At 34.0% G+C, this 25784-nt stretch overlaps 2 protein-coding genes across 5 annotated transcripts; one reads left to right on the forward strand and one right to left on the reverse strand.

Moving 5' to 3' along the window:
* Window positions 1-11356: 11356 nt before the first annotated feature.
* On the forward strand, window positions 11357-18674 carry LOC107026786. Of its 4 annotated transcripts, XR_003580139.1 has the most exons (8): window positions 11371-11624; window positions 12844-12962; window positions 13792-13874; window positions 14527-14648; window positions 15748-15912; window positions 17573-17701; window positions 17787-17880; window positions 18086-18133. XR_003580139.1 is itself a non-coding variant. In XM_015227869.1 (7 exons), exons 1-7 carry the CDS (start codon window positions 11591-11593, stop codon window positions 18333-18335), a joined length of 867 nt encoding a protein of 288 aa, XP_015083355.1. In that variant the 5' UTR covers window positions 11357-11590; the 3' UTR covers window positions 18336-18674. The 4 variants fall into 4 exon arrangements, 2 of the variants coding, with proteins under 2 accessions (XP_015083355.1, XP_015083356.1); XM_015227869.1 differs by lacking the exon at window positions 17573-17701 and having other exon boundaries at window positions 11357-11624; window positions 18086-18674; XR_003580138.1 differs by having other exon boundaries at window positions 17573-17880; window positions 18086-18140.
* A 217-nt stretch (window positions 18675-18891) lies between these two features.
* LOC107028543 (UDP-sulfoquinovose synthase, chloroplastic) lies at window positions 18892-23226 on the reverse strand. Its single transcript, XM_015229643.2, has 3 exons — window positions 23077-23226; window positions 20384-21466; window positions 18892-19533 (listed from the first exon to the last, which is right to left on the reverse strand). The coding sequence occupies exons 2-3, from the start codon at window positions 21425-21427 to the stop codon at window positions 19132-19134; spliced, it is 1446 nt and encodes a 481-aa protein (XP_015085129.1). The 5' UTR covers window positions 21428-21466; window positions 23077-23226; the 3' UTR covers window positions 18892-19131.
* Window positions 23227-25784: the final 2558 nt, after the last annotated feature.

Consider the following 25784-nt stretch of genomic DNA (forward strand, 5'->3'; position numbering starts at 1 on the left):
TCCTTAAACTCTTGCCATTGGTTGGAGAAGTCTGACTTTACTGGCGCCCTTGGGAACTGTGCACCCACTTTCTGTACCTTCTCCAGCTGGCAGTCAACAGACTAGTCACCTTGGGGAATCTGGTACCTTTACGAGGTCCCTGAGTATGTTACATCTTCAAAACTCATGTTGAGAACCTGGTACCTTTACAAGATCCATGAGTTTGTCATATCATCAAAACTACAAATAACACCACCTGAAATGAATTCACAAGCTATAAAATAGTTATGTAGAATCTCATTAAAGAATCTTAGCAATTATCAACATTACCTTGTATTCTGATAAGTAAATGGCTACTCGAGTGCAGCCTTACCAAGTAGTAGAAGCTTAGATCGACTTTGAACTGGTTTGTGCCTCATCTTGTTTTCAATAGCTCATTACAATGGAGCGTCAATGCTTCTAAAATCACATAATGCACAAATTAAATCAATTGTTTAAAGCTTGGCTCAGAGTAGAATACAAAGGATGTACTTACAACTTCTATTTGAATATTAGCAAAAAATAGTGTAAGAATAAGAAGTTGCAAAAACATCAACATCATAATTGTTTCTTCAACACTTCTAAATGAACATTAAACTACCTCCCCACATTCTTCAGGAAAAACCTTAGTAGTTCTATCTCGTTCTCTTATCTTCGAAATCAATCAACTTTAGATGAGCGTCCAAGCATACAATTTTCATCAAGGTGAATTTTGCGTACAGGGGACTCAAAATCTTAATATATACATAAAAAGTAAAAGATTACCTCATAGGTACAGCGTAACTTTTTGCCGAGGAGGGCCAGGTGAAAACTCATGCCCCGACTAAATTTGCTTGTGCCTTCCAATTGTCACACCATTCTTCATACATTATACAATTCTCACTCCATTCTTCCTCCTAGAAAACAGTTGAGAGTCAGAAGAGAAACCAATTTGTCAAAAACATTGAACACCTGTACTAAAAAAATCAATAAATCACAATTAGCAATCACTCAACAACATAACTATTTCATTGATTACAAGTGAAAATGTCAAACATGTTTCTCTTTCAAGTGCCACTAATGCATTAAAAATTCGGTAATCTTTTTAAATTACAGAATAAGAAGTATGATACTTGCTACTGAAATCAAGCCATCCATCCAATCAACATCTTATTAATCTCAGGAAATTTGAATTCTAACTCTTTAATCCCCTGATTAAGTCAATCGAACTTATCCCAATGCTCCATTTCAATCATATTTCTTGCGCATGAAAACATTTGAAATATGCATCTTCAAAGTTCTAGCATTGAAATGAGTTGAGTTTCAAACTTCTTGTAAAAAATTAAGAGAATTTTATGCTACTTTTGCAACATTTACCTATTCCTAAAAGAAAGTTATGAGTTGAGTTCAGAATCTATCAGTATCAATTATGTGTCTTTATATATACAGAGGAAATGAATTAAACTAATTAATCTCTATAATCATCTCATACTTACATTACATCACTTCACGATTCAAATCTATTTCTGCCATTAAGTCCCATACACCAGACATAATTAAGTACAATGGCATGAGTATGCATGTGACACTTCCCAACTTTCGAAGTGAACATTATAAGTTAAAATTGATGATCAGTCAGATCTTATTCCTTCATTGTAGCATATTTCATTATTTTGGGGAGTTGAATCTCGAATATAGGTTCATAGTTTAGCATTATTGTAATTATCAATGAGATTTTCTTTAGAAAGTTTAGTGACGCCAGTTCTCAAGAAATTTCACCATCTTATGTTCTTGAGGGAAAAACGTTTTATGTTAATCAACTTTGAGTTTTATAAAAGTAACAACTTGAACAACTACCACTACAAGAAACCTTACTTATTGTGGCGATAGAAGTCGCTGCAAATACCCCAAAAGTCGCCACAATAACCCTATTGTGGTGACAATTGAACCGTGGCTAGTACTTCCATAACTAAAGGTTATTTGTGAAGATAATTGAGCCTCGCCACTGTACATACCATTTTTGTGGTGATGCTAATTGCGACAAATAATGAACTTACACGCTACAAAAATATGTGAATAACACAATTTTTTTGCCAAGTCTCTACTAAAGTGATAGTCTTAGTGGCGACTTTGTCGCAACGAAAGATCTATCTAATTAGTGCAACTTTATCTCGCTACTAAACTTTATATTTGTAGCGGCCCCTATCGCCACAGAACTAATAAACCATTAGTAGCAACTTCGATGTCGCAGCTAAAAAGTATTTTTAGCTACAAAAGTAATCGCCAGAATCTTGTATATTAATTTTTTGTAAAATTTACCTTTTAGCACTAACGATAGTCCCTCCAATAACTATTAAATCATAAGATACCAATTCTATTTATTTTTTTCTGCTCTCTAAAAATAATATATAACCACTAAAAGCAACCAGTACTATCTTATAACCTTCAAAAATATTCTCAGGCCGAATAGTATTAGTACTTCCATCCTAGAAAGTTAACTGCATAGAAACCAGTAGTATTTAACAAACTTCAAAAGTATTCTCAAGCCGAACAGTATAAGAACTCATCCTAGAAAGTTAACTGCATACTACGTAGTACTACAGCTGACATTGTGTGTGTATGTACACAAACGATAAAAAAACATTCATTGCACAACTTCAAGCTCATCCTTGGCCAGCCCCATTGTTTATGAATCTCATTCCTTCCACTAAACAAAACATAATCACTTTGAAATTCTCATAATCCAATGATAATAATAAAAGGTAGACGTTGAGCGATTAAGTCTTTAAAAATCCATAATATTCTCTTGTAACTTTATATACCCCTATGCCATTCCATATTTTGATACCACTTCTCTTTCGTAAATTATTCAAGTCCCATTTTTTCTTACATGCATTTTTCGTCCACAAATTGATGAGCAAATATAATCATAATATGAGATTCAACAACAATGTACCCAGTGAGATCCCACCCAATATGAAATTCAATGTTCGCAATTTTTGGTTAACAATTTTTGCGTGTCTTTTTTATCTTTATTCATGAAGTCATTCCTACTCATACTGCAAACACAACTAACTCCTTCAAGAAAATGAATTTCAAAAAGAAATTTTGTAGCCTACATATGTAGGCCCAAAAGATTTACAATGATATACATGTTGGGATTGAAGTAATATAATAAGTTAGGTATGTAATTTATTCTAAGGAAGCAACACAAATTTTAGGTAGCGGTTAATTAAGTTATAAAATAAAATACACAGTCCAAATTTGTTCAAAGAATTTAAGAAATAAAAAGAGGAAAAAGATAGGATCTATGTGCAATGAAAAGAACACATAGAGAAATGTTTAACAAATAATGAGGATATCAAAGAGGTGGTTTGTTTGAGTTCACTAGGTGTCGACGAAGAGAACATATTCTGGTTCCTTAGATTTATGAAAATTTGTTTGTCTCAAATTCTTTCTTTGGCAACACAAAATTTTGTTGGACTTTTGAAACGTACTACTAGTTATATATACTCAGGTTCGTAGTTGGATTCATGAGCAGGAACACAACAAAAAGACCAGCACCCCTAATTCAACTCTACATTCCAGTTACAACACATGAATACCTGCTAGCTCATGTATTTGATCGGAAGTTCAGAACACTATAAAACAACACCACCTCTTCCTCTCTTTTCTTCTTCTTGAAATGGGGTTTGGGCTGGCTACTTGGTTGGTCTTTTTTAATCATCTGGACCTCCTATCATCGTTGCTGGGGAAAAATTTATAATCTTTCCCTCTTCCTCTCTTCTCCCCCAACTATAATTAAGTTTCTTACCCTCACTTTAAGTCATCCATCTTCTTCAACTCTTTTCCTCTGCTAAAACTTTATTATGATAACACATAATAAAATATAATTTTAAGACCCTTTCCTTAATATTTCCTATCTTTTTGTCTCCCATTTTAATTCTCTTAGAGAAGATCAAAATGTGTCATGCAGCACAAGATCACTTAGAGTCATTTCATCCCCTATGCTACTCTAGTCTCAACAGGCCACACAAATGATATTAAAAAAATCAAGATACATGTGCTTAGGCTAAAAAGAAGATTAGTAACTCTGATTTTGAGTTATGCATCGATAGTGTATAGATTTTCTATATGATCATATTAAGTTGAATTACTAACAATCAAGGTCGTGAAAGTCACTAATAGCAGCAGAATACTAAAGTCTGCTAGAATCCAAATACAAGTTCAAATTTCACCAGATTATAAACATCAAAAGCAAACACAAATTTCTCATAAAATACACAGTTCTATATGCTAAAATCTTAAAATACTTGTATTTTCAAACTAGCACAGGATTATTAACTCATATTTATCTCAGGAATTTTATCACTATCTCAGGAATTTTATCACACACTTTTACCTCTAGAGATGCCTCCGTAATCTCTATTGGTTGTATTTGTAGCTAAGACGTCATTCCAGAACTTCCAGCTCCTCGAAAATTACAACGTCCACAACCTATCCTCCATCACCTAGTTTTATCTCATCCAATTCCTTTTATTTCCCATAACATCATATAAGAATAGAAAAGGAGAAGTATCAAGATCAAAAAACAATATGATAAAAGCAACGAGAGACATAAGAATCGACAATGTTGATAATGTGAGAAGTTACAAAATAATCTTCTTCAGTTTCAGATTGTTGGTATCTCCTCTGATAAACACATTGGCTATAACAAGGGAGTCTAACACCAAATGAAATTTTCTAAAACCATTCTACCTATACCATATCTAGCAGCTTACTTTCTTCTGTGTTATTGCTTGCACAATTAACGACAATGAGGAAGGCAAAAATCTTGTTGCCATTACTCCCTAAATACCCCAAATTCAAGCCTTCATTTGTATTACCTTTATTAACCTTCATCTGTATTACCTTTAACCTGATTAGCCATAGCAATATCCATGTGACTTGTCTAAACTTAATGACAAGTCTAAGCTTTTCTAATTCCAACTAATAAAAAGATGGCCAATACTCAGAAAATACAATATCTAGGAGATGTCAAAGTTAAAGTAGCCTAGTTATTCCAAATAATCTTAAACTCAATGCTGAACAATATAAGTTATATTTGTTCTCCATACCAGCAAGAATCTAAATTTCTCGGAACAAATTATGCCCAAATGAATCTTAAACTCTGAAATTGGTTATGTAGTACCAAATGAAGACAAAAAAGCATTGGCGTTCTAATTATTAAGGAACCGTTACGGTAAGAGGTAGAGCAGAAGATCATGTAATGTGCATATAGAGTGAATAATTAAGGTTGAAAATCAGAGGACTTTGTGTACCAGAGTTGGATAATTTTGAAAGAGTACAAGATTAGTTTATAAGTTCTCTTAACACTCCCCTCAAGCTAAGAATTGAAAAATACATTTTTCATTCCTAGCTTGTCAATCAGTTCTTCATGTTGAGGTTTGCACAGCCCTTTAGTAAGTATATCAGCCTGTTGTTCTCTTGTTCCTAAGTGTTGTGTCTGAATAAGTCCTTCAAGTATCTTCTCTCTTACAAAATGACAATATATGTCAAAAGGTTTAGTTCTTTCATAGAAGATTGGATGTGCTGCTATTTGGATAGCAGCTTTGTTATCACAAAATACTTTCACTGGCAACTTTATGTTCATTCCTAACTCTCTGAATAAGCCTTTTAACCAGACTATTTCAGCAACTGTAGTGGCCATACTCCTGAATTCTGCTTCTGCAGAGCTCCTTGATACTGTGCTTTGTTTCTTTGATTTCCAAGACACCAGTGCTCCTCCTTGTTTAATCATATAACAAGTAACTGATCTTCTTGTTTCTACACAAGCCCCCCAGTCTGAGTCACAATAAGCTACCATTTCATTGTTTTTGTTACTTGGCATAAACAATCCAAGACCTGCAGTTCCTTTTATATATCTCACTACTCTGAGTGCTGCTTCCATATGAGATGATTTAGGTGAGTGCATATATTGGCTGAGAACCTGTACTACAAAGGCTATATCAGGTCTAGTCATAGTTAAGTATAATAACTTTCCTATTAGCCTCTGATATTTTCCAAAGTCATCAAGAATTAAGTCTTCTGCATTAGCATTTTTTCCAACGACTTCATCAAACACAGTAGAAGTTAGCTTATGATTAAACTCCAAGGGTGTAGAAGAAGGCTTACAACCTGCTAATCCCACTCAGACACAAGTCCTAAAGCATACTTCCTTTGATTCATCAGTATACCTTCCTTAGATCTGGAGAATTCAATTCCAAGGAAATATTTAAGCTCACCAAGATCTTTACCTTTGTTGTAACTCCTTTATTACTTGTTGTATATGATGTAAACTGCTCCCAGTAACCAGGGGATCATCAACATATACCAAGATGACTAGAAGATCTTTACCTATGTTCTTAGTAAAGAGTGAATAATCATAATGAGACTGTGAAAATTCCATATCAACTAAAGCCTCTGTTAGCTTTAAGTTCCACTGCCTTGGTGCCTGCTTCAGTCCATACAAGGACTTATGAAGCTTGCAAACCATGTTTTTCTCCCCCTGGTTTGCAAAACCTTCAGGAATCTGCATATAAACCTCTTCAAGAAGATCACCTTGAAGAAAAACATTGTGAACATCCATTTGAAATATAAACCAGCCACATGAAGCAGCTAAAGCCACTACTGACCTTACTGTAACCATTTTAGCTACTGGTGAGAATGTCTCAGTATAGTCTAAGCCTTCCTTTTGATTGTACCCTTTTTCCACTAACCTGGCTTTATATCTCTCAACTTCTCCAGATGCTTTATACTTAACTTTAAACACCCACTTACAGCCAATAGGAACCTTTGTTGTAGGTAAAGGAACAATAGACCAAGTATTATTGTCTTCTAGAGCATTAATCTCATCTCTCATAGCATTCACCCAATGAGTATCTTGACAGGCCTCTTTATATGTATGAGGTTCAGAAATAATAGAATATGCAGCAAGTGATGCTCTATATGTAGGAGCTAGTTTAGAATAAGTAACATACTGTGACATAGGATATAAACATGCATTTTGTGCACTTTGAGTCACATATGAGTCCAACCAAATAGGTGGCTTAGATTGTCTAGAAGATCTTCTTAGAGGAACTAATGGTGCTGTAATATTTGAGGAAGTCTGAGGCTGTATAAAAGTTGTAGGATTAGAACCTGGAATAGAGGTATTATCAGAAGCTGATACAAATGACTCAGTATATGAGCTATCTTGAAGATCCAGAACAGGAAACAAATGATCTGGAAAGGATTTAAGATTCTTGAAAGGAAATATATCTTCTTTAAACACAGTGGCTCTGCTTATAAAAAAAGATTTGCAAGTCAAATTATATAAAATATAACCTTTCTTGTTCATTGAGTACCCCATATGCACAGCTGGAACAGCTCTAGGTGCAAACTTGTCTAGAACTTTAGGATCTGTAGCATAGCATAGACTCCCAAACACTCTAAGATGCTGAAGATTAGGAGCTTGTCCAAACAATTTTTCAAAAGCACTCTGCCCTTGTAACAACACAGTAGGTAATCTATTCAGTATGTATACAGCAGTAGTTACACAAAATCCCCAAAACTGTAGAGGTACACCAGCCTGAAACCTTAGTGCTCTTGCCATGTTAAGAATAAACCTATGTTTTCTCTCAACTACTCCATTCTGTTGAGGAGTATACACATATGAACTCTGATGTATAATGCCATTAGCCTTGAATAGATCATCCATTTGACTATTAACAAACTCTGTTCCATTGTCTTTTCTTATACACTTAATGCCTACACCAAACAGATTTCTTACCAAGTTTACAAAATCTTTTAACACTACCACAGTATCTGACTTAGTGTACAATAGGAAATCCAAGTATACCTGGACATATCATCCACTAGTGTTAAAAAATATCTTTACCATCATGATTAGGCACTCTGTAAGGTCCCCATACATCACCATGTATAATGTCAAAAACTGAACCTGAATGAGAAAGACTAGTAGGAAAAGACAGTCTTGATTGCTTGGCAATTGGACCTATAGAACAATGATGATCATGTATAGATACAATGTTCAATTCCTTTATTCTACTTAACACTTTGAGAGGAGCATGTCCAAGTCTTTTATGCCATAGGCTACTTAAAGAATCAACAGTAGAATTAAAGCTAATAGGTCTAATCCTTTTACATGCAGCTTCCTTTGCACATTCTCCAGAAGAACCTTGATCATTTGAAAACTTTGTTGTGACAGTAGTATTGAGGATATACAATCCTTGATTCTCTTTACCAATCCCCAGGACCCTCCCATTGAAGAGATCCTGAAAAATACAAAAATCAGGAAAAAACACTACTGCACACTTCAACTGTTTTGTTAGTTGTGACACTGATAGAAGATTATACTTGAATTCTGGAACAAACAACACATCCTTTACTACTTTGTCTTTAAGAACCAAAGATTCACCAATATGACTGATAGACACCTGATCACCAGTAGGTAAATTAACTCTCATACCACCCTGAACATCAAGATTTGTAGACTGACTCATTAAACCAAAGTTGTGAACCATATGATTGGAGGCACCAGTATCTATAATCCAGTTAATATGTGACATATCAGACATTAGAGCTGTAAAATTACCTGATGTTCCAGATACACCTGCAGTAGCTACATTGGCCATTGTATCCACTTCCTTACTCTTCCCTTTTCTCAGCATCTACAAGATCTCATAATATTGTTCTTGAGTAAACATTGACACACCCTGTCCTAAAGTAGTATCATTAGATGACTCATTTGTTCTAGTATTTGAACCTGAAGTTGAGTCAACCATTCCAGACTCATTGCCAGTAGAAGCATTATTTGCATAAGAAGATACTCATCCTTTCTTCTTTGGATAACCATGAAGCTTATAACAAGTTTCTTTTGTATGACCTTTATAATGACGGAATTCACAGTAGAGTTGAGACTTTCCTCCAGAGTAACTAGTTCTTCCATCTCCATACCCCTTATTTCTATATCCATTATTCTGAAAGTTAGAAACACCCCTTCCTGTTCCTGAGGAAGTTGTATTATTGTTGTAGTATCCACCATGTCCAGAATGAGAAGAACTAAGAGGCATTCTATTACTCATCAATGTTGTTTCAGATACAGCTTCTGCAGGTGAAAATGTATTTCCTGCACCATGTATTCTTTGACTCTCAACACTAACAATCATAGCATAAGCCTGATTTACACTTGGAACTGGAATCTGCATCAGAACTTGGCTTCTTGCATGAGCATAAGACTCATTAAGTCCCATCAGAAATTGCCACAACTTTTGAAATTGTAAATGCTCTATGTATTGTTTAGACTCAGGACAGGCACATGAAGGACAAGGAATCAATGTTTCAGCCTCATCCCACAACTCTCTCAATCTTGAAAAATAGATTGACACAGAAGAAGTTCCTTGTGACATAGTGACTAATTCTTTGTGAAGATAAAAGGCCCTAGATGCATTTACTTTATCAAATCTTTCACGTAGATCTTCCCATACTGAATGAGCATCAGATCCATAGATCACTGTACTAATCAAACTTTTAGACACAGTATTCACAATCCATCCAAGAACAATTGCATTGCATCTATCCCATACATCATGTAAGCATTCAGAATACATTTCCTTTTTACATGTTCCAAGTAGAAATCCTAACTTGTTTTTTCCTAGTAACACAAGTTTTAAAGGTTTGCTCCACAAAGAATAATTTTCAGAACCCAATAATTGAATTGAAATCAGAACAGAACCTTGGGTATCTGAAGGATGTATAAAGAGAGGATGATTGTGATCTATTTTGGCTATAGTTGTAACTGGAATTTGTTGTTGAACTTCACTTGAAGCTCCATCTCCTGTTGAAGGCATGATTTGATCGATTTTACCAGCTAACAGTCTTCGAATTAGACAGACACTTGATCTTCAATCCAAGATTCTTAGAACTCTTGTCTTCAGATTATGAAGAGATTAACTCAGAGATTCAAATTCTCCAGTGGCTCTGATACCATGTGAAGAAGCTCTATCAATGAGCTTCAAGAAGAAGATGAAGAAAGAGACGAGAGAATGATGAAGAAGAGAATTACAGAGAAGAAGACAAATTGTATATTGTGTGTTTGTACATATGAGTTTGCATACTTATATATACAATTACATTTAAGTATATACTAAAGCTACTTAGTCTAACTACTTTATTTAACTAACTTGTATTTAGTTAACTAGCTAACTAACTACCTAACAAACTTAACTAACTAAAATATTGAAAGAGTACAAGATTAGTTTATAAGTTCTCTTAACAAGATCAAAGTAAGTTAACTAACATTATTTGTATAATAATTCTTTGATAATTAATAAAAAAATTGTATCTTATAAATTGAAACAATTATGATAAACATTTTAAAGTTTTTACCTAAGTATTAATCATATTTCTTCTTCTTTAGTATGTGCTACTTTATAATAAAAATTTATCACTAAAATAGTTATTATGATCGCGAGAAGCGCGAACACGTTAACTAGTTTGTATATATGAGAGAATATTTTAGTCATCAAAAAAGTAAGTTTTTACTTCTACTTTTGTTTGTTTTGAAAAGAAGAAATTTCTTTACTTCTACTTCTGTTTGTTTTGAGAAGCAGGAATTTCTAGTTTCTTTCAAACATCAGAAAAACTGCTTCTGCTTTCATTAAAAAACAGTTTTAAGAATTTGTCAAACACTTCATTTTTTAAGTTCACGAATTGGAGATAAGCGGACTCGAACTATTGACATTTGCCGTAGGGAAAAACACCGCTTCTTAGATCTCCCGACTAATTCTACCAACGATCCTTTACTCCGACATCTAGGATTTTTTGAACAATGTGATATCTCACACCGGGTAAGTTAACCCGTCCCCTCTCTTACTAAGATTACTTAATATTCTTCAAAAACAATGTCAAACTTACTCTTAATATTTTAAAAGGTTACTAAACTATGCGAAATTATCTAATAAAGCGAATAAATATTTTTTATATCACTAAAATCACTCAACTTAACATTTTTATCTTGTGATATCATTAAACTACATTTATCATTTGACATGACAAACAAAATTATTTTCTTTTATCATAAAATCATAGACCCCACAAATAAATAATATTTATTTATATTAATATTATGTAATCATGAATTCTACTAATAAATAAAATTCTAAAATTTATTCATTTTTATGCCCTCTCCTCTTTTTATATCCATTAGCAACATAAATTCTCAAGGGAAATGGTAGGTTATAAATATTTGAGTATATATGACTAATCACGATTTCTTTTCGTTAACTATGTTAAAACTCATATATGAAGAGAAATCTACAAATGATGTGTACGACCTCTTATTTCCACTTGTTGTATTTAGGATCAAATTAATCCAATATCATAATATTTATTTCATATAAAAATAAAAAATAATTTATTTTGTATTATTAGATTTTTTAAGGATCATTTTGTGAAACATTATATTATTAGAATTTATTTATTACCCCTATGTTACAAGCATAATAATCTCTTCCTTACTAGGAAACTTGGAGAGACCAAAAGCTTTGTTCAGATGGCTCCGTCCCCTTCAATCCCTAATCTGCAAGGTATTGAATCTTTACTATGCAAAGGAACGTATATTGAATCTTTTAGATCATCAAGAGTCAAGAAGAGTTCGTGTTATGTGATTTTTCTGGGGTTTCTAATATTTTACTGAATTTGATCGTTTTTAAATTGGATTTTCTGAGAATAGAATTTTGGGTTTATTTCATTGTTGTATTTACTCCGTTTTATATATATGTAAACCACTCGGTTTCAGTTCACACTATCAAGTTTTAGTATTGTATGGTGAAAATCGTAGCACCCAATTTGATTTCTATTGATGATAGTACTATGTCTCAATTCAAATGTTACCATACTGCAAAAGCTAGCTATATAAGCTCCCCATTAATCATGGTTTTGATTCTTCAGGAAAAGAATTTATTTTTATTGTATGATTGGCTGAAATTTTGCATTGTATAGTTGTCACAACCCAAAAAAAGAAAAAGAAATATCTAGGTGGCCCTTTTTACACGGACAGCTGTTGAATCAAATATCAAAATGCCTAAAGAAATTTCTCTCCGCTTATGTTTAGATGACCTTATGGTAATTGGATAGGCCATTGTTGACTTGACAGTTATTATTAATGTAGGTTCCAATCATTTTTAGTCATAAGGAAGAAAATATCAACACTATATGTGAGACAAGGCAATAAAAAGGAAGTCTGTTGTCTCGAATGACAAAAGGTGGAGGATTTGTGACTTAGGTCGCAGGTTCCAGCCCCACACCAAGCAAAGTGAAGCCCGGTATTTAAATGGAGAAGGATAGAGGGGCGGACCCATTAGCCACCGAGTTTAGAAGGGGCTGTGGTTGGTCCAAAGGGTGGTGGGTCACAGGCGGATTTCTCGGTTATAAAAAAAAAAGGAAGTCTTTTGCTATTTGATAATGTATTTAAGTTTCACATTAGACTATATTTAGGCATAACACGATAATGATCTAACTGTAGACTTTTTTTGAAAAAAGAAAACGTAATATTTAAGTCTTGTACAGTAGTTCAATAGCAGTTAATGGATGTCAATCAATGACACTGTAGTTTTGATGACCTTTCAACTTTCTATGATGCTGTAGTATTGTGATTTGTGCATGAGTTTTTATAACAGTTAATGAATGTGAATCACGAATGCTGTAGTTTAGCTATCCTTGCAATTATCTATGTCCCACTGACTGTGTTGGATGATACCGATCTTTTGTTTTTATCACCCTCCCTTTTTTCTTTTTCTTCCATAGAAATTCGGCATAAGCGTGTGACAGTACATAACAGTCATGGTGAGAAACTGGTGGGCGTGCTACATGAAACAAATTCCCTGGAGCTTGTAATTATCTGCCATGGTTTCAAATCATCGAAGGTTTGTCACAATAATTTGAACACGTAAGAATTACAGCTCCTAATTATGTGGCTTATTCATATAATCATTTGTTTGATTTTTGCTGCATGTTGTTCTTGGTCGATGTATATTTTTTTTATGAGAACTAGATATTCTTATATAAAATATGGTTTATTGCTTTTTCTATGCAGCAACATGCAAGCTTAGCTTGAATTTGGTATTAAATTCTTTTAGCAACTTCTTTTTGCTACAACTGAGTGTAGCGGAATTTGTACTGAGAGATACATTCTCTTGCTTCTATATCCATCCTCCCCTCCTCCCAACCCAACTACCATACCCCAAGAAAAAACATAGGAAGGTTTTTTTACTTTTTTTGCACTACCTGTAAGCATTTTGAATAAGAATTAAATCGCTGTTTTAAATGTCTGAGTACTCTCATCATAACTTCCGTCCTTCCTTGAAGAACAAATGAATTGCACCCTGAGAAATATGTGGTGCATTAGTGCATCTACTTGTCCTTGTATATGCTACTACTCATATTGTCTGCTATATTATGTTTTACTATTATTGAATCTAGTCTGCTGACATGCTTCCTTCCTATCTAGAAAGATATTATTATTGCTTATTTACTAAGATAAAATTCATTTAGGGATTCTTCTAGAGACTGGACATACGGGGCAAAGGCCTAAATGGACTGAATATTTTGCTTTCTACTACATTATGTGATTCAGTCCAGCAACATCCAACTCAGTGGCTGTTCAACTGTTTTTTTGTCGTTTTATTGTGCAATTTCTGGACATTGATTGTGATTGACTAATAATCTTCTTTATCAATTTTGATTTAACTTCAGGATCGGATTCCCATGGTGAATCTTGCTGCTGCTTATGAGAAAGAAGGAATCAGTGCCTTCCGCTTTGACTTTGCAGGAAATGGGTATGTTCAAACACAAAAGCCAATATAGAAACCTCTAGATTAGCAAATATATGGAAAGCGAGTGCTGCTCCCAGTGAACTTTGTTCTTCTCGTACTCTTGATCTGTGAACTTAGATTTACTCAATGAATGGTTATTGAATTCTCTCCTTTTTGGGAAGGTGAGGAATATCTACTTGGAGTATCTTATAAACTTGCAAATTCTTTAGGTTATTGGGAGAACTAAATATATATGTATCTGGATTGCTGCTGCATATGCGTATGGACCAAAAATACATTTATTTAACTTCGATACTTTGTTTTGTTCTCTTCTTAACTTTTTCCTTTTCACTTGCAAGTATTAGGAGCTCCTTGCATACTTGTCTAGTGTTGTTTCATATACACTATATTGGCCTTGAAGTAGCTCTAGTTGATTCTTTTGACTTCAATGAACAATTTATTGCTTCCAGCTTGTTGAATTGGAATCTTACAGATAGGGTGCTGTCAGATGGATCTCCTCTTCATTCAAGTTTTCTCAGGATTAAACCTGACTTACATTATGCATAGCATTATATTCTCTATATGGAGATGATAAATTTCTAATTTCTAAATATTATGAACACAGTAAAAATAATTGAAATGAACTACTGAAAACTCACTTTGTTTTTGGTGTCAGTGAAAGCGAAGGTTCCTTTCAGTATGGTAACTACCGCAGAGAAGCTGATGATCTTCATGCCATAGTCGAGCACTTCCATAAGGAGGAGCGTTTCATAGCAGCAATAGTTGGTCATAGCAAAGGTATAGCCTTTGAAAGCTAACTTATGTCTGATCTTGGGAAGATACACCGTGTTTCTCTTTTCCTTTCCCCATTCCTAGTTCTCTTGCTAGGGGTGTGAATGGTGGTGTTTGGAGGATTACAGTACCACTATACTGGAACAGTACATGCAGTCTAACTGATGTTTCCTGGACCAGTAGCAATGCTACTTTTCGCTGCTGTTTGATTTGAGTCATTGATAGATAGAAGCTTTCTTGTCATTACTGCTTATCATACTTGATGCGTTCACGTAGGAATTTTACATTTTGTCCTTGCAATTTATGTTAAATCTGCTGAGTAAGTTATCTTTGAGTGCATAAATGAATACCCTTTCTTTGTTAGTAGGTAAGTTTTTCTCATTAGGTCATCAATATTTTCCTGGATTGGGATTCGTAAATATGTTAATAGATTCTTGATCTGTATCTTCCATTTTTGGGTGTGTGTGTGTTCTGTCTTTGTTGGGGGTTCTTGTTTTGGTTCAGTACTTCAGGGATTATTAACAGTACTTTTTGCAAGAATATGCGTGGGTTGAAAATTGTGTGTTCATACTCGAACTTTTGAGTGTTCTTATTTCATTATGAGCTTTTTAAACATTGAAGAAGGTTTTCCTTTTCAAGTAAATAGTTCTTTGTTAAAATCAAATTATGATTGCTGCTTTAGCAATTTTGAGTTTACTGTTATGTTCATTTTAAATTTAACTTTAAAAGGTAGCAGTAAATGTTGACAACCTTCATGTTTTACCCCAGCATTATATGGTCCTGCTATTTGCTGATGTTTATGATGGTATTTTCTCTTGTCCATATTCTACTTAATTTCTTATCGGTAAGAGTTGCACAAGTACTTTGAATTGTCATGATATTGATGTATTGATCTCACAGGAGTCGGGACACAGTCAAATTTACAAGGAAAGATAGTATCTTCTTGTGCTATAGTTTGCATTGTATCCTCTCTTCACATAATCAACACATACTGCACCTCAAATTAAGTTATAGTAACTATCTCCAGCTTATTTTTCTGCATGCATATCGTATGACCTCTAATGTCCCCGCTGAAGTGTATTTTTTTGTGATAAATTACCTACAGGAGGAAATGTTGTGCTCTTGTATGCTTCGAACTACAAGGATGTACAAACTGTCATCAATATTTCTGGGCGCTTCAATCTTGAGAGAGGGATAGAGCATCGCTTGGGCCGAGACTTCAAAGAGAAGATAAAGCATAACGGTTTTATTGATGTTAGAAATAGAAAAGGTATGCTTAGTGGCCTTCTTTTCCTTTTGTGTTCTTAATAATCGTCATATTTCTGTCCCATTTTCTGTTGGATGTTCTTTGGTATGGATCATTGGATGTTTCACACTTCTAAAATTTCTAAAAAGCTGCTAAAAAATGACTGACCAAAAAGCGAGGGACAACGTCGCTCCAAAACATGATGCCATTTGCAACGTTATGCGTCATTTTTATTATTTTCTTAGTTTTTTGTACAAAAAGTGATGGACAATGACTCTATGTCCGTCGCTTTTTTTTTGGGCGGATTTTTGCGCCAAATATACATATAATTAATAATTATTTATTTAATATACGTAGAGACGCCATCTATTGCTTTTAATTAAAAATAATTATTTTTAAATTAGTAAATAACTACGTCATCCGTCATACGTAAAAACGATGGATGACGTGGTTATTTAATTAAAAACGACGGACGACGTCTTTTCGTATATGAAATAAATAATTACTAATTATATATACATATAAATATATATGGCTCAAAAAAGCGATAGACATAGATTCACTATCCGTCACTTTTTGTAAAAAATAAGAAAAACGACGTACAGCGTTGCAAATGGTGTCGTTTTTTGGAGCGACACCGCCTGTCACTTTTTGGTCTGTAGATTTTAGCAGGTTTTTAGTAGTGTCAGTGGATGATAGTAAATTAAACCACTTAGGGAGGTAGATGACATGGTTAGATGACTTGGTGTGGCTGGTTTAGCTAATGGAAATCATTTCGTACAGTTGATTAGACAAGATATGGACTGTAAATGTGAGGTACAGCACAAGTTTGGTTGATGAAAATGACATAATGTGATGCTTCAATAGATAAGTTCTGATGATTACAAGTCTGGAACTAAAGACTTGGTAAATATGGAATGTGGCATTCTTTTCTAAATAAACTAAAGCGGAATGTGAGACACATAAATTGAAACGGGGGGAACATATCAATATAAAAATTTAAAATATGTAACAAATATGAAGGGGCAAAACCTTAGTATAATGAAGAATCACACTCCATTCACTGAGTGAGTTGCTTCGAGATAGTGTTATTATACTTCAAGCCCATGCCCAGCACATATTTCAGACGTTGCTCTGCATCAACTATCGTGAATATGTCGCTTCATTCTTATTCATAATTATTTGATCCTATATTTAAATGATACCCGATGATCTTTCGCTTCCGTTCCCAAGAAATATAAACATTCTTGCAGCAACTCCTTGCTTCCTTTTTTTTTGCATGTTAAATGAAGTTTATGCATTCTCAATTAACTCGAATTTTAACTTTGTAATTCACTTCAAATTTTTTGTTGTAATTCATATTTATTACTAGTCTCCACAAAATAACGTAAAAGGGAGTGTGTTTTGGTGGAAAAAAGGAAAAACTTATTTTGAAGCTTTTATTATGAAATAAAAAAGAGCAACAGTAAAACCCCTTTGTCATGTCTGGTTTTGTCCAATTCGCCCCTTCCCATACTAGTGGGTTTGCCTCAGTTCTGCCTTAGAGTCTAGGCGAATCTATGTGCAAAATTCTGGGTACATCATTGCACCAAAAGAGGCATAACAAAGATGAATTCTAGGTTAACCTTGTGCTGTTGATCCTATGCATTCTCTAATTTGTGGTTGTCTCCTCCACTGTTCTTAGGTTGAGAGTGATCAGTTCTATTTTCTATTCTGATATCCTTACCGAATATCCTAGCATGCGACTGCATGCAAGACACCTGTGGGAGAAAAACAACGAGAAGTCTAATTTAACATACCCACGAATGATATGGTAACCCAATTCCTACTGACTTGATGGATTTTGAGATTGCCTTCAGTTGTTAGTCCTACATGCTGCCATCTCTTGCTTTTTGCAGGAAGGTTCAAGTATCGTGTCACTGAGGAAAGTTTGATGGACCGTCTAACAACTGATACTCGTGGATCATGTCAAAGTATCACCAATAACTGCAGGTCAGGAATTGATATTTTGATTATAACTAAGTGATTCTCAAGTTTTTCACATCATATCTACTGTATGAATACAACCTTTTCAACAGTAGGGCACTAATTTGTTTTCTGTGCCTATTGTGTGCACGTCTCAGTATGAGTCCACTTTTGCTTGTGAATGGTTATTTGTTCATCAACTGTGTATTAAACTGCTGGGTTAATATAATAGGGTATTGACTGTCCATGGTTCAATGGATGAAATGGTGCCAGTTGAAGATGCTATGGAATTTGCCAAGAATGTGTCAAATCATAAATTACAAATTATTGAAGGAGCTGATCATGAATTCACTTTGCATCAAGATGAGTTGTCTTCCGTTGTGGTTGCTTTTGTGAAAGCAGGTTTAGGTGGAAGAAACTACATGGCTATGCCATCTGAGTCATGCAAAAGAACAAGTGGATATATACATTCACGATTTTGATCCAGTATCCTTATGTTGTGTACAAGTTAATTATTTATCAATAACAAGAAACAGACACCAAAACAGCTTGTAACTTTGTAAATGAGCATAGCCACTGGTGTTATCTCACCGCTAATTAAATGAAGTATTTGAAGGACCAAATACCAAAACTCGGGGCATCACATGAAATTTATAGGTACTGCAGAAGATGGGGAAGAAAACAAGAAAAGGATATTATAGTAGTAATGGTGGTTGTTTTCTTTCCTATTTTTGCTGGGAAGAACCATCATTCAACGTTCTTTGAACTTCTGTACAATTTTATATCAAACATTGATTTATACAAGTAGTGAATTGTTGAAATTGCTTTTGGTTCATTTTCTGGGATGTTTCTAAAGTCTCATAGCTGCACAGATTATGGTTGAGGTTCTGCCGTACTACTTTGATATATTGCCAGCAATTAGGGGTGTGCAAAAATCAAATCGATAATGATAAATGATCGATAACCCTATAAGAAGGTTGTGGATGTCCAATATAAGCAAAAATTCATCTGTCCAATGAGGATGACATCCGGGAACAGTTCTGTGTAGCCAAAACTAAATTGATAAGTAAATCACACAAGTTTCAGGCTTGAGACAGGTCACGACTACCTCGAGTATTTTCTCCAACAAAATCTACATCCACAAGCTTCGGAATACAACAAATACTTCCCAAAGTTACAACATAAAATTGTGCAAGGCATTGTAAAATACTATAGCTCCTACATAAAATGACATACAAGAACTCCCAGTCTTAAGTCTCTATAGCTTGTCTAAGTGATTCATGCTGCAACAGTCTTTGGCTTCGCGCCAATTTTTTTCCAGGAAACACTAGGCATTATCTGCTTTGTGTCGACACGATCCTTATATTGAACAGCAAAGTTCAATAGAGAGTCGAGAAGAGAATCAGAAAGAAGGTGAGGTTGTAGTCCCAGCTCAATAAGTTTAGTATGTTTGGCATTGTAGTAGTGTTCCTCTGCTTCTACTCTTGGATTGGGCACTGATATGGCCTTCACCTCAAGGCCAAGTTTTTGCCCTGCCTTGGTGACAAGGGCTGCAAGCTCATTTACTGAAAACTGCTCTGTGAATTGGTTGAAAACCCGGAACTCTCCTGGTTTTGCTGGATTGGCAATTGCAATTTCAACACATTGAACTGTATCTCTGATATCCAAATATCCCCTGGTCTGTACAACACAAAAGACACACGTTAGAAAAGCTAAGAATGCTGTTAAATGAAAAACGACTTATTGTCAAGGGGTAGTTGGTCAGGGTGCTCATAACTTAATATTAACAGTAAGCGGGAGTGAACAAAAATCAAGCCCCATCCAAAGGAAGGAAGCCATTCAAATTCACCTTTTATTATTTTCTAAAGACCGTACTGGCCCCCATCTCACCACTTATCTTGCTTTCTGGATAATCGTGTTAGATGCACTATATGAGGTGAAATCATCCAAATCTCAATACCTTCCATGTCCAGCAACAATCTCCAATTGTAATAAAAATTTACTTTCGTGGGTGTTGCTAATTATAGTGCAATGAATTACAAACACATAAAGGGAAGAAATATCAGCTTATATTCAGCCGTTGGGGAGAATGTATGCAGATTACGTCTACAGTCCAGTGATTTTAGCATTTTCTATATAGAAGGTTTCTCAGTCCCTTCCTGATAAAAATATAAGTTTTTTCCGATTTCTGTCTCCGTATTGAATGGTTACAGTCATGGCAATGGAAGAATGAGTTCATTTTAACTCTCTTTTGATGAGCGCAGTTATGGATCATGTCACCGATTATTGAAGTTCACCCTGTTTATGGTCCCAAGAACAATTCTTTTTTGATATGTTCGTTTGCAAGAACAAATAACAAAAACGTCAGAGATGGACTCAATGTATATCTTATGCACTGTATAAAAGCTAGGAAAGAAGTTTCACTTGAGGACCTATGGATAGAGCTCAAGATTTCTTCAATAGAATTGGCTAGAATTGGTTGTTTATTCATTAAAATGCAGTACCACATGGAACAAGAGGAAATTCGTACCTGCCCTCCTTTACCATACACCGTTAGTGGATGTCCAACAGCAGCCTGAACACAGAACCGATTTAGTGCAGTTCCAAATACACCATCATAATCAAGTCTGTTAACCAGCTCCTCATGCATTGCAGTTTCATCAGTCCTCACCCCATATACAACTCCCTGGTTCAGGTCGGTAGCTCTGATTCCCCACGCCTTGCAAGTGAAGGCTATGTTGTGGGAATCATGGACTTTACTCAAATGATAGAAAGAGCTTGCTTGTTTGGGATAAGGAAGAGTATCTGTTCTTCCATTATGAGTAATAGTTATATAACCTTCTTCAATATCTATATTAGGGGTTCCATATTCCCCCATTGTCCCGAGTTTGACCAAATGACACTCTTCCCTAAACTCCTTTATGGCAAATAGTACATTAAGTGTCCCTATCACATTATTATGTTGGGTATAAATAGCTCTTGACCTATCAATCATAGAATAAGGGGCAGACCTCTGCTCTCCAAAATGGACTACAGCATCAGGTTCAAAGGATTTGAAGGCTTCTGCCAAGAACTCAAACTCACATATATCACCAACAAACAGTTGAATATCTTTTCCTGTGAGAGATTTCCAACGCCTTATGCGGTTATGAATAGATGAGATGGGTGTTAGAGAATCTAGACCAAGCTGGTCGTCAAATAATCGACGGATAAGGTTGTCAACAATGGCAACTTCATATCCCTTGTTGGATAGGTGGAGAGCAGTAGCCCAGCCACAATAGCCATCACCACCAATGACCATGACCTTCTTCTTAGTGGATGCTCCATCAGTGGTCTGTTGAGAACCAGAGTCATTCTGTGTTCTGGCTTCTTGGCTCATGGAAACAGCTGAAGCTCTGATCACATATTTTGCAGACCTTTTGCTTTGCAAACTTAGCTTTTTCAAGGGTGAGAAAGAAATTCCCATATTAAAACATGTTGGATTAGGAGTAGAGCATTGGTTAATCGACTTGAAATGCAGCTTTTTGCTGGAAGAGACATCTAAAGAACATGTAGTAGAAAGTAAATGTGCCATGATAGCCGCCTCGATATGAGCCTACCAACTTTCTTAAACCTGCAAAACTAAGAAAGTATGAATCAGAGCAGAATGCAGACTCTTATTCTATCTAGGAAATACAAAATAGGAAAGCTAGTTACAAGAAAACTGAAAGCCAATACAAAAAAATAAAAACTAAATCAGCAAGTGTCAGGAAACTGAAAACCAAAAACTAATAAAGATAAACAGCAAGTGTCCTCTTAGAGTAAAAAATTATTCTGTTGCTAGATTTTAAATTTCTCCTTCTGTTAATCGAAATAAATTTCAATCACAAAATAGAATCAAGGATATGATGGCTAATAGACTTTTACCACATTCTTCTAAAAAGAACTGGCCAAAGTGTAAGAATAAAATTATTTTTTGATGATTGATAGATTTCCTGTGAGTTAGCTAGGCCAAACCCTAACTATGCATTTGAAACTGGAAGGAATATGGACCCACCCTTCTCCCACTTAAATACCAGGCTTCGAACCAGTGGTATGTGCGCCAAATTCACACACCCAGCTGTATCCTTATCACTGAACCAAAAAAAATAATCACGAGAACACAAACTTTTGGCGAAGCAAATATGCTTGGCAATGAACATATAATCATCCTTAGGGAAGGTGGTTTTTTCACAGAATCAAAGCTGAAACAGAATACACCACAATCAAATTGTAAGTATTGTTGGAAGGAATGATACAGATGGGCAAAGTGTCCAACTGGCATGAGAACAATAGTGTAGGAAGCAGGTGGATCGGAAGATCTGAAAGGGCTTTCTTGCCTGTATGCCCAAAATATGAAGGTTTAAATGGTTCTGGAAATGTGGTCACATAATTGTAAGATTGATAGTAGCAAACAAAAAAGTTGATTTATCCACTACACATTTCAAAGCAACAATAACCATATCTCTTCAGACGGGAGATCATCTCCATCCTAGTCCTTGCCTATTGCAGGCATCGCAAGAGATGCAAACAGCGAATGTCATCTGGAAACTTGGGCTGATGAAATATCAGTCTGGATCACTACTGAATAAGGTAAAAGTTGCTTAATTGAAAGGATAACTAACACAAATATTTGTTCTACACTTCCACTACTAATTGATAATTTTACTAATAACAACTTTCTCCGTCCTCAACATGAATATACAATTAGGACCAAGCAATGCATCTTGATGTAATAAGCTTCCTAGTGCAAATAGACCGTAAACATGAGTTGTTTTTACAGCATTATAGCATAACCAGTGTATCAAAGAGATGGTTAAACAACCTTCTTTCAACAGTTGAAATTAGGATAAGGTCAGTAACAATGGAATAGTTTCACTTAGAACAAAGCCCAAAAATGGCAGTACAATGGATTTCATGTTACGAAATGCTCAAAAACCTAAGACATTTTCAATACAGACATAAATTTCTCTCCCCCAGTTAGTCTACTCCAGAACAACAAAACACATATTGATAATATTTAGTCAAAACCATAAAGAACAAACTAGAACAGAAAATAGTCAACTGACACTTTTCACTAAATATTGCAAAAAAAAAAAAAAGGAACATTAAAAACTGAACCAAGAAGTAGATTAAGAGGGTAAAGAATCAACTTTTGTAATTAAAATTTTTAAAAAAGCAAATTCTAGAAGCTAAAAGGGTCACCTGGTGATGCTTGTTAGACATAAAATCCTTTAGAAGAGAGTTAGAGAAGTTTTCATTTATCTGGACATCATAGTTTTGCCCAAGAGATCTCTTTGCCCAAACGGATATTCTCTACATACCAACCTTGTTGACGACAAAATTACAACTTTCTCCCTCCTTGACCCTCGTCAACTTCAATCTTGTGACTTTGTGGTGTTACCTTATAAGAATTGTCCTTTTATTAAAAATAAAATTATTTATATATTTCAATTTTACTTTTACAATTAGTTCATTTTAAAATTAGTCATATTTGAAAATTCAATGATTTTTCAAAAGTGTAAAGAGAAAAGTTTGACAACTAATGTAGAATGGGCGAATAACAAATTAACTAAATAAATATTACATATTTGATCATGGAATTAAACGGGGCATGTTGTTGTTTGACTATGCTTTACTTCTGGCAACCAAAACTACAAATTTATACTCTCCCTTTTCCTATTTACTTGTCCATATTTTTTTTCATATTTGTTCTTATTCATTTGTCCATTTTAACAAATCAAGAAATGATAATAATTTTGTCCCTAATATGCCCTTATTTAATTCTAGAAAATTTCTAGTACTACTAGTAATGCATGATTTTTAGAACCAGATAATACATTTATTATACTTGGATAGTTGCATAATTTTTTAAGTTAAGGATAAAATTGTAACTAATCTATGATAATCATTGATGCCTTATTATGTGTGTCACTTTTAAAGTGGACAACTAAATAAGGACGGAGGAAGTACAATATTTGATCATAAGGTAACCTAAGTACCATTATTCATAAGATGATAAGTACTATAACATGTGTACTTGTATCGTAAAAAGTAAGAAATGGATCTCAGTACGCTTCATTTGTTTTTATTAAAATTAAGACTTCTAAATCTAGAGACTCATCTAAACGACTAAGATGTTATCTCTAGATCTTAACACTGAATGATTAAACTATTTATTTTTCATGCATAATTTATTACTCCCTGTGTTTCACAAAGAATGACCTAGTTTGACTTGGCACGGGTTTAAGAGTATAAACAAGACTTTTGAATCTTGTTGTTTTAAATTAAAGTTAGGTCAAATGTACAAAATTGCCCTTTGATCTTGTGGCCTTAAACATGCCACGTGGAAAGTTGTTACCAAAAAAAGAAAGAGGTCATTCTTTTTGAAACAAACTAAAAAGGAAGGAGGTCATTCTTTTTTAAACGGAGGGAGTAATATTTAAACATCACACATATATAATTTAAATAATATGAAACGTAATTACCGATGGTAGAATATCTACTTTGAGTGCTCTGCTTTCTCTTTATTGTAATAATGAATCTAACTTATGACGCTAGTTTAATTTACAAGTAATACCAAAAATAATATTTAATGAAGAATAGATTCCATCCGTGCATCGGTTAGTTGATAGACGTACCAAATTAGGTTATTACCTCTATAAATTGATCATTCCTCCACCCATTAGGTTAATCACATATTTTCGATATTATTTTCATCGTTGACAGTTGTGGTAATGCAAGATTAGGGCAAGGAGGTAAAAATCAATTTACGACTAATACTTTCGCTTCTCTCTAAATCTGATTACGGAATGATTAACACTATTTGTTTTTCAACGTTTAAATATATATAATTTATATGTACATAATAAATATATAATTTAAATAAAAATTAATTAAATACTAGAAAAACTTAATTAAATTAAATCATTATCTAGTTAAAAAATTGAAACATTTATACTTGCTAGTGTGGACAATGGAGAGAGTTTATAGTGGTGGTGATGATAATAATAGTAGTTACTAGTGGATAATAATAATGTTGGTGATAGTTGTGATAGTGGAGATGGTTGGTGTTGTGATGACTATCATAATGGAGCCTAACCAATAATTTTGATTAGTTACTTATTTTCAAATAATTTCGAGTAGTTACTTACCTTCAAATGATTTCTTTAAATATTTTGCACATAACTTTAGTTAAATTAATGGTTAATTGTGGATATTTCTAAAGTACTTAAAAATCTTTTTCAAAATGCCATTAGAAGTCTTACTTGAATATTTGAGTATTAAAGAATTATCCTGTTATTATTTGAATATACAAATTATATTTTTTTTCTTTAAAAAATTAAGTGAGTTTTAAGTATTTTTGCTAACTTGTGAAAATATTTGAGACTTTTAATTGGATTTTTCTAAAGTCAAAACCCACCATAATAATGTTTACTTTCTAGGATAATTACTCTTGAAAGATAAAATGGAAGAATATGTTTAATTTATTATGAAACCATATAAATTTAGAAGAAGAATAAAGTAGGAATAAGAGAAAAGACTTCTTATTCATCTTGAAGTATATTTAAGATCCATAGATCTTCTTTACAACGAAGGAAAACTCCTTTATTTATAGGGAAAACCTAACTTTGTCCCTAGGATTCCTAACCATATTCTAAAAGGACTCTACATAATTAGACATTCACTATAATACAAATATGTTTATTGTAGACACGTAATTTTTGACCGAATTTAAGTTTAACATCAATATTTAGAGCATAAATAATTTTATCAATCTAAATTAAATATATTTTATCTTTTTATTATTTTCATTAAGTTTATTTAAAAGATATAAAAATAACAACATAAATATAATTTTTATTAGAAAAGTTTATTTTGATTGTAAAAAAAAAAAGAAGAAAAGAAAAAGA

Source organism: Solanum pennellii, chromosome 8 (genome assembly GCF_001406875.1).
Source record: "Solanum pennellii chromosome 8, SPENNV200".
NCBI lineage: Eukaryota > Viridiplantae > Streptophyta > Magnoliopsida > Solanales > Solanaceae > Solanum > Solanum pennellii.

Bases quoted from the DNA above. Each gene is read 5' to 3' on its own strand.
- LOC107026786 (XM_015227869.1), top strand. From the start codon at position 11,591: ATGGCTCCGTCCCCTTCAATCCCTAATCTGCAAG. The intron at 11,625-12,843 runs GTATTGAATCTT...TTTCTTCCATAG, and splicing joins TTCAATCCCTAATCTGCAAG to AAATTCGGCATAAGCGTGTG. The intron at 13,875-14,526 runs GTATGTTCAAAC...TTTTGGTGTCAG, and splicing joins TTTGACTTTGCAGGAAATGG to TGAAAGCGAAGGTTCCTTTC.
- LOC107028543 (XM_015229643.2), bottom strand. From the start codon at position 21,427: ATGGCACATTTACTTTCTACTACATGTTCTTTAGATGTCTCTTCCAGC. The intron at 19,534-20,383 runs GTACGAATTTCC...TGTGTTGTACAG, and splicing joins TGTATGGTAAAGGAGGGCAG to ACCAGGGGATATTTGGATAT.